At 41.1% G+C, this 11,380-nt stretch overlaps 1 protein-coding gene across 1 annotated transcript; it reads left to right on the forward strand.

The window, feature by feature from the left end:
- On the forward strand, positions 1-9,643 carry LOC134449766 (carcinoembryonic antigen-related cell adhesion molecule 5-like). Its single transcript, XM_063199875.1, has 7 exons — positions 1-153; positions 1,778-1,810; positions 2,328-2,576; positions 3,181-3,447; positions 4,810-5,073; positions 7,702-7,851; positions 8,471-9,643. Exons 1-6 carry the CDS (start codon positions 102-104, stop codon positions 7,809-7,811), a joined length of 975 nt encoding a protein of 324 aa, XP_063055945.1. The 5' UTR covers positions 1-101; the 3' UTR covers positions 7,812-7,851; positions 8,471-9,643.
- Positions 9,644-11,380: the final 1,737 nt, after the last annotated feature.

Consider the following 11,380-nt stretch of genomic DNA (forward strand, 5'->3'; position numbering starts at 1 on the left):
TCCTCTGACAGCAGATCAGGTGTGTGCTCATAGAGGGTACCCCTCCAGGGAGAGGGATTTTCTTGGATTAACCAAAAGACACATCAGTAAGTTCTTCAAGAATGGCAGACCATGTGAGGTTTCTCTACACTGTTCTTCTTTTCATTTTGGCAGGTAAGATATGAATCTTTTGACTTTTTAAATTATAATTTGATAATTAACAGATAATTCCCCAAAGAGAACACACACACGCACGCACACATGCACGCGCACACATGCACGTGCACACACATACACACACACACACACACACACACACACACACACACACACACACACACACACACACACACACACACACACACACACACACACACACACACACACACACACACACACACACACACACACACTGCATAAATAAGTCTTTTTTATTTTACCTTTATTTAACCAGGGAAATAAAATCAGATTGAGAATAAAATTGTCTTTTACAAGTGAGCACTGGCCAAGGCGGCAGCACACATTACATTTAGGCTACATTTACAGACAGGACACAGACAAAACAGAACAGATTAATATGGATGAAGGGATAAAATTACACAATAAAAACCATAAAATAATAAACATAAAACAAGACTAAAAGGAGATTACAAGATTAAAAGCAAGTGCAGACAGATTTAAAAGTGTCATTAAGATATGTTTTGAACTCAGATACAGCAGGGGCGCTGCCAGAAATGTTGGGCCCCATGAAAGTTTTGAATTTTGGGCCCCCTTAAGGGCCCCTGTCAGTGCTTGGGCCCCCTTATTGGGCCCTGTCAGTGCTTGGGCCCTTAGAATCTGTACCACTTTCCCCCCCTTAGCGGCCCCCATGGATACAGACATAAAAACAGCAAGCTTAAGAGATTTCTGAAGTTCATTCCAGTGAATTGGGGCACAATGAATAAAAGCAGTTTTACCTGATTCTGTTTTTATTGTGGGGACTATTTGGGATTATTTAAAACAATGTAGCTACTTGAGCAAAGGTTATATCCTTAATTTCTTAAAGATAAAAGGCTCTGTATATACAACTAGAGCTGGCCAACTATGGCCTTGTATACAAATAAAAGCCAGTGTTTGTGCCGTCTAATATCTAGTGATGGCCAGCCTACTAGGTCATACAGCATACAATGGTGTGTAGAATGCTTTCTTCTAGTTATGAATCTTAATGCAGAGTGATAAGTAGAATCAAGCGATTGTAAAAGTGCCTTGGTGGTATTTCTATAAAAAATGTCCCCATAATCTAAAATAGGCAAATATGTAGCTTCTACCAACTTTCTTCTTGCAGACTGTGAGAAACAAGCACTATTTCGGTAATAAAACCCCCAACTGTGGTTTTAGCTTTGACACCAATTGCTTTACATGAAGCTTAAAAGACAAGTCCTCCTCTAACACAAAGCCTAAGTACTTATAAGAGGAAACCAGATCAATGGAGCTGCCCTGCAAGGTGAGAAGAGGTGGAATAGGGATATTCCTTCGGCTCCTTGCAAAGGTCATATATTTAGTTTTCTTGTCATTTATTTCTTGTCATACTGCATGAATCACAATGAAGGGGTTTGAGGCTCACCATATTATTCAAAAATGTTCATTGTGCTAAATTGTTGATCATTTGCATACTTACATTTGCATTAGTGTATTTGTATTGGAGGACAACTGATGTTTTCAGAATTTACTGATGTAATTTTTCATTTAGTTTTATTCTGAAGGCCGAGTTACTCATATTGTCACATGAGCTAATATATTTTTCCGCTTTGATCAACAGGATCAGTCTCCTCCGATCCCACGTCTGCTGCCTGTAAGCACTGATGTATCTTTTTTCATTTCTTGTCATTGGTGTCCATTCCTGCCTATATTGCATTGTTGTTTTTTTTCTCTGTCTTATAGTTATTTTTAACATAGGCCTACTGTAGAGTATACTATTGCAATTAAGTCCACAGAGAACCTCACTGTCCTTTACCAATATTTCCTTGTTTTACTAACACCACCACCTTACCTGTCTGCCATCATAACTGTATACATGTACGTAATAATAATACAATAGTGTTTTTTTATTTCAAATTCCTTTCAAGAGAACCAAGGACAGGACAAGGCTGTGAATGTGCATGTATGCAATTATTAGTTAAAATGTGTCAAACATTCCACACGTATCTGTAACCGTCTCACGGGTAGATATGTAGAATGGGCCTTAAAATCCCAAACCATCAGGCCACAGCATATGATGTATGTATCTGTCCATCTCTCTGTCTGTCACAGTTCATGCTTTTCACCAGTAGTGTGACTCCTGCACTACTGTCTGTGCTCCTCACTAATAGCGGGGCCCCACTCCACCTCCATCCAGGGCCCCAGCGTCATCACGGCAGGAGTCACGGCAGATTTCACCTGCTCGGCCGACTGCACCCCGCCATGCAACTACACCTGGCAGGCGTTTGGGGAGGAGGTGAAGGGTCAGGTTGTGACGTTGACCTCGAACGGTCTCACTTACAGCATAGAGCTGGAGTGCACCGCCATCAACCCCCTCAGCAACGATTCCCAGACCATCAACAAGACTGTGGAAGTGTATGGTGAGTTCGTGTATACTGCACAAGCTGATTCATGAGGTGGAGGAGGAAGTAGATGGAAGCAGTTCTTTGCCAGGAAAAGGAGGGTGACAATGTCGCAGTTCCCTTCAGTGTTTGTCGAGGTGTAGCACATAACAACAGGTAGAGGGGGAAGTTGGCTCACCAAACTCGACAACGGGCAGTGTCAATAATGCAATAGAAGGTCATTGCTCAGGCCTGTCTGAACATGACACTACCTCAGAGTCAACTGTTGGGTGGCAACAGGATCTCAGATCTTATGCGACATATGCTGCCATCTGGGCATTCAGATGATTGACTAGCATGCGATTCCCACATAAAGCAGAAATTTGTGATATTTTGATACGTTACTGGTCCAGCCCACTGTAAGGAGTTGAGCCCTGTACTGAAGTGGCTTTGATACCCCTGTTTTAGTATCTTGTTACAGAATGCCATTAATAGCATTGTAATGTTGCAAGATTGTTCTTAACTTTTTTTTTTATTATTGCTTTTTTTTATCCTTCTCCATTTGCTAACATCAAGGCAAATATACTGTAATACTCTTTTTTTTATCTGTAATGCATTTCCAATAATGTTCTTTTATCTACAGACCCTGTAATGGTGGTACCGAGCACCAGCTCCATCCCTGTTGAGGGCAAGCCTTTTTCAATGATCTGCAACGGCTCGGGTCCTGGCATCACCACCATGTGGCTAAAGGACCAAGAACCTTTCCCTGCTGATCGCAGAATGCAACTCTCCAACAACAACCGCACACTAACCTTCAGCTCTCTGCTGCCCTCTGATGTCGGCTTCTATACCTGCGCGGTGGTGACCAACAGCACCATAAAAGTGTACAGCCGAGGGTACATGCTGGACTGTGAGTTTAATTGATTTGATTACAGTAAATGTCTTCAAGGAACAGTCTACCCTTTTTTGATTTTCGCATATTTGCAGTATTTCCCTTTCCTGGTGAACCAGTAGCCCAGCATTATTCATGAATGTGCATATAATTTTCGTCTATGTGTTTCCATTGCCTAGTTTGATAGTAAAGACAAATTAAGCGTAGCAATGCACGTCTATGGGAGCAAACAAAACATAATCAAATGTACTTATAAAGATAAGTAAATAACAGTTAGATAAATAGATAGATAGATAAATAACAGTTTTGAATTAATTTATCACCGGTATAAGTTATCTGATGCTTAAATGAGTCCTGAGTGGGTGAATAAATCCTACTCTCTCAACCACCTTCGTTGTTTGTGCACTGAAATCTGCTTGACAAAATAATTTGCATTTACATAGAAGAATATCTTTTTAATTCTCATTGTAAGAAGTATACAACGAAAATGAGCAGTCCTTTTTCGGTGAAGTAATAATGAATTAGAATAAAATATCACATCATGCGTCATGCATCCGTTTCCGGATCCGGATCCGGCAGGATAATAGGGTTTTTCACAGGATCGCAGAGGCTTTTCAGTCAAAATAGTTTGAGCCAACAAGATAAAAAGGGTCCACGTGTGCGAGTAGGCTATGTGTTTCAACCCTTTCGTAGGATCCGGTATTCGGTTCCGGATCCGGCAGGATCTTAAGCAGTGGATCCGGTATCCGGCAGGATCCTAAAAATCAGGATCCGGTGCATCTCTAGTTAGAATAGATATTAGAGTAGTTACACGCACATCCATGTACCCTGACCACACACAATCACACAGACACAGACACACACACACACACACACACACACACACACACACACACACACACACACACACACACACACACACACACACACACACACACACACACACACACACACACACACACACACACACACACACACACGCCTATCACTACCACATACTGTATAGTGTCTACACATTTATGCTGTGGTACTTTTATAGCACAATTTAGTGCACTAAGAGCTTCTGGGTAAAAACTCAGTTTCAGTCTGTTTGTCCTGGTTTTCATGGACCTGTATCTACAGTCAAGTGAGGTGTTCCAGAGGGCAGCCAGACATGTTCTCTGCTGCCTTTATGACCCCTGGAGCTAATTTTCTAATACAACATGGCAACAAACAACATTTTCTAATCAACATTGCAAGTCGCAACAAGCAGGATTGCCTTGTTAGAAAAATATGACCATACATAGGCCTATAGTCCAGCCCTGTCAATACCCATTATTTCAGAACCAGGATCATAATCTAACTTCGTCTGCATTTGTTCTGTTTGTTTTCCCTCTACAGTCGGATCTATCAATGTGACCATCCAAGGTCCGGACAGAGTGGTGGCCGGAGTTGCGCAGAACTTCACCTGTGTCGCCAACTGTATTCTGGTATGCTCCATCTCCTGGACATTCAAGCACTTCCCCCAGGGGAAGTTTCAGGCCAGCGGAGACACTATCACGTGGACTCCAGCCAGGACCGGGTTGGTGCAGAACTTCACCTGCGTAGTGGAGAACAAATACACCCGACAAACGGCCCAAGCCACCAAGAGAGTAGTAGTGATTGGTAAGTCAAGCCCTGCTAATGTGTACTGGGCACAACTTTGAGAGTCGCAATGATAATGTGAATAATTGTTTCTGGTGGATGCTGTATCTAGATTTTTTATCATGATAATGTCAGAAATAGCATTTGGAAAGTACAAGAGTTGAGTATGTGATTTTTTCTCCCACATCAATTTCTAAGTATTCTTTATGACTTTGACGAGTGATTTAGGAATTTACACGTTTGATACATAGATGAATAGATGAGATTACCCATGTCTGCAATATTGAACTACAAGTAATATGCATCTTCGACTGCAAAACTTTGGTTATACCAGTAAATATTAGTTTCTTACTTACAAAAGATTCATGAAAAGAACAACGTTGTGAATAGATGATGAAAATGACATACTCTGGCTTTACTGTAACACATACAGTTGATATGAAGGTAAACTATTCAATGTGGAGTGTGTCTACTGCCATCTACTGGCACTGAAAGCTTCCATCTCAACACTAAGAGACCTTACACCAGGGGTCCCCAAACTTTTTTCTCTGGGGGCCACATTATCGTTCCTGACTGTGATCAGGGGCCGGGATCAATGTGGGCTGTATGCTAGGCTACTGCCTGTTATAGTCATAATTTCTAGCACAAAACAGTTCATCATTACAAGCGACTTGCAAAAGAAGTGAGTACTTCACATGCAAAAAAAATTGAAAAATATGGTGAATGACAGTATATGAGTGATACAATAGATACAATATTTTATCATTATTTTTTTCTGTGAGGATTGCTTCTTTGGGCCAGTGTAAATGGTGAGGAGCAGAGAGGTGGAGGGCCGGTCAAAGGGGCCTGGCGGGCCGCATCCGGCCCCCGGACCTTAGTTTGGGGACCCCTGCCTTACGAGTGATTCTCTAATTCGCCTACACTTTTAAGTCCGTGGATTTTATTTGGCAATTCCATTAACTATTAACTGCATCCAATGATGTTTTGGACATAAGAAAACATTTATCTTTCATATAATACAGAAAGTGTAGACATAGCATTATTTCCCTCAGCAAGAATGAATATTTAATACTGGTTTTGGGCGTTTTCATGCCGTCCTGTTTTCCAAATGTCAGATTCAGTCTTCATATTAGCATGTAAAGAAACTTGTTTTGCCCAAGACGATTGCAAATGTTGATTCACAGTAATCATCACAATATGACAAAACTGTCAGAAAGACCACTGTCCTTTCCATTTTACATGAAATTTGCCATTTTGTGTGTGTCCACGAAAACTGTGTTAACCGTGTCACGGTCCGAAACCTCCTCCATAAATCAGTAATGGTTTGGTCTTAGGCCATACGAATAACATCACGTGATGTCATAACCTCTTTGGCAGGATACGTGAAGACTTTTTGGTAAATTTTGAGCTCCATCCTTCCATAATTTAATCCATTCTTTTTCATGTTCTCATAGCGGGAAAATTGCCTGTCAACTGTGTTATCAACATATTCATAAGAATCTGAATTAGAAAATCACATGTAGAAAAACACAGATAAAGCATACAGATACATGAATTGATTAAGGTGTTGTGGTGGAACTTCTGAGGTCCTCAGTTAGCACAACACCATAAAAATGGCTGAAATGTCAACGGTGTTACCGTCAATGGTGTTACAATTAAGTATGACAGTCAGGGTTGCCAGATGAGGCTGATGATTTCCAGCCCAAAAAATAATCAAAATCCGCCCTAAAAACCCGCCCAATTCTATTGATTTATATGGCAGTGAAGGTTTTTCTGATAGATGCCATTTTTACCCGCACACGGCCATCCTAAGCAGCCAAATTGGGCGGGAACCAGCCCAATCTGGCAACACTGATGACAGTTGAGGAGGAGTATGTTTTTGCCAATTTATATCCATATTGACAGACAAACAAACATAATCATTTGTGTTTTAGGGAGATTGGTTTGGCTGCTCTGTTTTTTTCTCCTAAAAAAGTGAAGACTTGTTCCCCTGTGCTGTTGACCATAATACAGTTGACTGTTTTGAAAGTGTTTTGTGCTATTGATCTCTTATGTGTTGGAAAAATCCTATGAACATACACTAGGGATTATCTCTGGAGAAGGAAGTCTTGTGTAAGGAGGGTGACTATATTCAAATCAGACGTTACAGGGATTTATGATGAAAAATGTGTCAGTCTGTATCACACTGACTCATAAAATCCTACTTATGAAGCTCAACAATCACATTTTCTATATCAGTTGCACAGATTAATGACAACATTACTGCTAAGGGACATAAGCACTTTCAAACATATATTGTTTCAACTCTGTAGTATTTTTATATATGTTTGAAATGACATAGTATTTGTCCATAACACTGTTGACAAAATAATTAAGCAAATGTTCGCTTTCATTACAGTATTTATCAAATGATTTAAGATTAAGCTTGGCAATTTGTTTGTTTGGAAACTTAAATATATACACTATGTAAACATCTAGGTCATTTAGTTGAAAAAAAATACTGATAATTGACATTTTGCTTTTGCCAAAAGTGTAGGGAAATCGTAGAATCACTCTTACACAGTCAAAATATTCTACACAGCGTCGCAAGTATCGCAACTGACAAATACAGCTATTCTCATTACTCCAATGTCTCATTTTCTCCAACAGAATCTCCCACCAAAGTCCCTCCTACTCCCAGTGGCTCTGTGATAGAGACACCCTCCATCTTCCTGCTCTTCTTGGCCAGCCTGCAGCTGCTGTTTGCCCTCTCTGCCTAGAGGGGGCGTATCTACACCACAAGGAAGTGGAAGTTGGCAGGTTATTTCTCACTCCCATAGATAGAAACATTAGATGCCATGAAGAAGGTCACTCATTTGTATTTGAATGAATAGCTTAAGATAGATATATTGCTGTCATCTATCGGTGGCAATAAAATATTAACAATATCCTGTAGTTGGCGGTAGCACCTATGAGAAATATCATGATACCAGCTCAAAACCGCGGCGGCCAGGGCTGGGCCACGGCAAAAGGCTGAACACGCCATCTAGTGTTCATATCTATAAAGTATTCCAGGAAGCATGTTAGTCTCTTATATTAGCCTGCCATGCTAAGTGGACGAGCCGCTTTATTCACATAGTTTTTGACAGAATAATCAACGTATAATACTATGAGGAGATGTAATATTTAACTTAAATGGGTTGGTCATTTAACCAAGCAACATAGCCTGTATCACATAAAATCACTTGATAAGACTGTAATGGAGTGCTCACGGTGGACTACTGTGAATATACTGTAGAACATTGTTCTGAATGTTAACACTTGCGCACTAGTAGGCACACATTCAACGTTGAAGTACATGAAATTCAACAGTTTCTGGGATAATTGGGTGCTTTGTGTTCATTGATTTCCTTTTCTGGGTGTCTTTTTGCTTCAACAGTCACATATTCTTCTCGAAGGACGGGGTACTGCCCAAGAGCCAAGGGGGCCCGGAAGCCCCAGCCTCTGTGCTACAAAAGAATAACACTTTGTTATTGTTCTACATTTATATTTCGATATTGTGTTAAAATTGCACTTTAAACCATTGTATTTTCAAACATTTCTGTCTCTCTAACATTTTTGGTAAACTTTCAAACCTTTTTGGGGGGGATGTCTTGTTGCCTGGCCCAGGGGGCCATGAAGTCCCTGCTCTGTCCCTGTTCTTACCTGAATACAAGAGATGTATGGATGTCACACACCCAAATGTAGCTTTCAACATGAACAACATACGTACGAATTACACATTTTATCAAATGATATTAATCATAATCATTAAACTGCTTTGTACTTACATTTGTAAATCCCTCAGTTCATTTGTTTGTATATACCCTGGCCAGTGGCCAATTTAGGCCTACCTAACCTTTGTTATGTGCTTTGGCCGCACAAACCCCTGCACATGTCTATTTGCATTCTCCTATGTGTATTATTAGCCAAACATAACACTGGAGTGACAACATAAGGAACAGTAACTAAAAAGTAACTACCCACTGTAGTGCAAAAACCTAACCCTATACTGAACAAGAGACGTTTTCACTTATACAGTGGTGCACAAATATACAGTACAGTCAGATGTAGGGCTGATGATGATGATGTCCAATGACTGTCAGTGCTGCAGACTATTCATTGAAATGGGAAAAAACTGCATTTTGACAGGTGGTTGTCAGGACTGAGACAGCCATACATTAAAATGAATGAAGCACAGCACAGTTTGCAAAGTTTTATTTACACAGACTTTTGCACAGACTACAGAATTGTATTTCAATGTCTCGCAAAAGCTCAATTCTAATGTCATGTTTTCATTGCAAAACGGTATGGTGAATGAAGAATAGTCCCTGAAAAGTTGTTGTGGCTAGGCCGACAGCAGGGAAACTTTATTGTTCTCTCCACAGAGACGGGACATCAGCAAAACACGAGGCCACAAGTACAGAGCTTGCATATTGGAATCCAACATTTGTTCAGTTCAGTTATGGCTTATTTGAATAGGGACAAATACACATCATGTACGCTGTACAACAGCCTAACAGATAAGCATCATAGCATTTGTAGCCATAGGCTAATTTCTAATGCCCGTCCCTAGAAGGGCTATTAAAGTAAAATGTAAAAAAATGTGTCTAGACAGTGTGAAAAAGCGACATGCTCTTCACTCGTCAAGGATGACTTAAACGGTTGGGGTTCAGAGGTAGAAGGATGAAATTGACTTCAACGTCCAAGAATTATCAAAAATATGTAGCGCTTTATTTTTCTGACACCAAAACATAAACTTGCACGAGGGCAACTGAACATAAATTGACACACTACTGGCAAAGAAAATAAATTGGATCCGAAAATTAAATACAGACATAAAGTCAACGGCAATCATCTGCCTATATGCACTACTCTGACTAAGCAGAAATTTGGACGTCAAGCCAGCTCAAAAACAGCTGCTTACTAACCTGCCCCTTCGCAACAAAGAGCTGGGTATACTCATGAACGGCGTGACGTTTTCCATGTGCGTTACGCCCATTTGTGGGGGAAAACAACACATGCAAGTCAATTGGTGATGTTGGGGATTAATAAACGAAAGATACGGACCTGTAGACTAGCGTTGTTCACGCGCAACATGCCGAAAACGTGTTCCGTTGCCGGTTGTTCAAATAATATAGCCAAACAGCCGTGGCTGAAGCATGGAATGTATTCATTTAGGCTAGCCAATGTAGCATGTAAGTCAATAGGCCCGTTTGCAATCACGCAGCAAAAGATTTGATCAAAACGTGATTTGCTTGGTCATAAAAAGGAGGGGATAACTGCGTCGCAACCAAGCTGGACACATCAGGACGACGAGATTTCAACAGCGGCAAAGAAGGTGGATCTATAGGTCTGTGGGTGGATCTACCTATTTTGACAGCGGGTGTACCAGGGCGCCCTCTCGTGGAATTAAATAATCATGGCGCTAATTCCATGACGTGCTTACCATCGTCGGCACATGCTTGTGAAATGCGAGACTCGCTCTGCGTCTCGGAGAGAAATCGGATGGCCTTGAGGTAGAGACACAGGTTACTACTCGGTGAATCATGGTACAACTCTTAGTTAAATTTGTGATGATTTGGCTTCACTTCCATGCTATAATTCAGTTAATTAGTGCTCACTTTAGGCTATTCATTTTGTGTTTTGGGACCAAACTCGTCATTCAGATAGGACCGTTTTAAAATTACTTAACAGCGCCAACCCATGCTGCGAGGATTGAACCCAGGTGTTCAATATGTAGCTTTACCATGGCGCACCAACCACAAAGGGCACTCTGTTTCGTGCACTTTCATACATAAAAGACAACATAAGTCTCTCGCAACTGGTCTGTTTCCACATTAACCATCAGCAACTAAAGCCTCCCCGTGTTTCGGTGCAGTTTCGAACCGGGGACCTCATGAATGGAAGTCAGGCGCGCAACCACTACTCTAACCGTCGAGCAGGCGGCCCACGGAATAATATTAAATAATAAATTTTGTAACCTACGGCATACACTCCTAACGTGGCGAAGATGGAGCATCTGACGACAGGGTGGTTTGTTTCTCTTTTTTTCTGTTGTAAGTGGGTTGTGCGACCATACATATGGATGATACCACTCTGAGTATGCTGCATTTGAGCATGAAATGCATTTCAGCATGTAGAAAATGAAGCACGTTCAACTACACACACATGAATCACATGAGCTATGAACACCAATCACGGCAGATTCCTCACATCATGGAGGAGGTCTTCTGCCCAGCGCAGTTGGTTTCAGCTACTGCGTGGCAGCTTGACAAAACTTTTGTTCCCGCGATGGTTCAACGCCATG

This window comes from Engraulis encrasicolus, chromosome 5, assembly GCF_034702125.1.
Source record: "Engraulis encrasicolus isolate BLACKSEA-1 chromosome 5, IST_EnEncr_1.0, whole genome shotgun sequence".
Taxonomy (NCBI): Eukaryota; Metazoa; Chordata; class Actinopteri; order Clupeiformes; family Engraulidae; genus Engraulis; species Engraulis encrasicolus.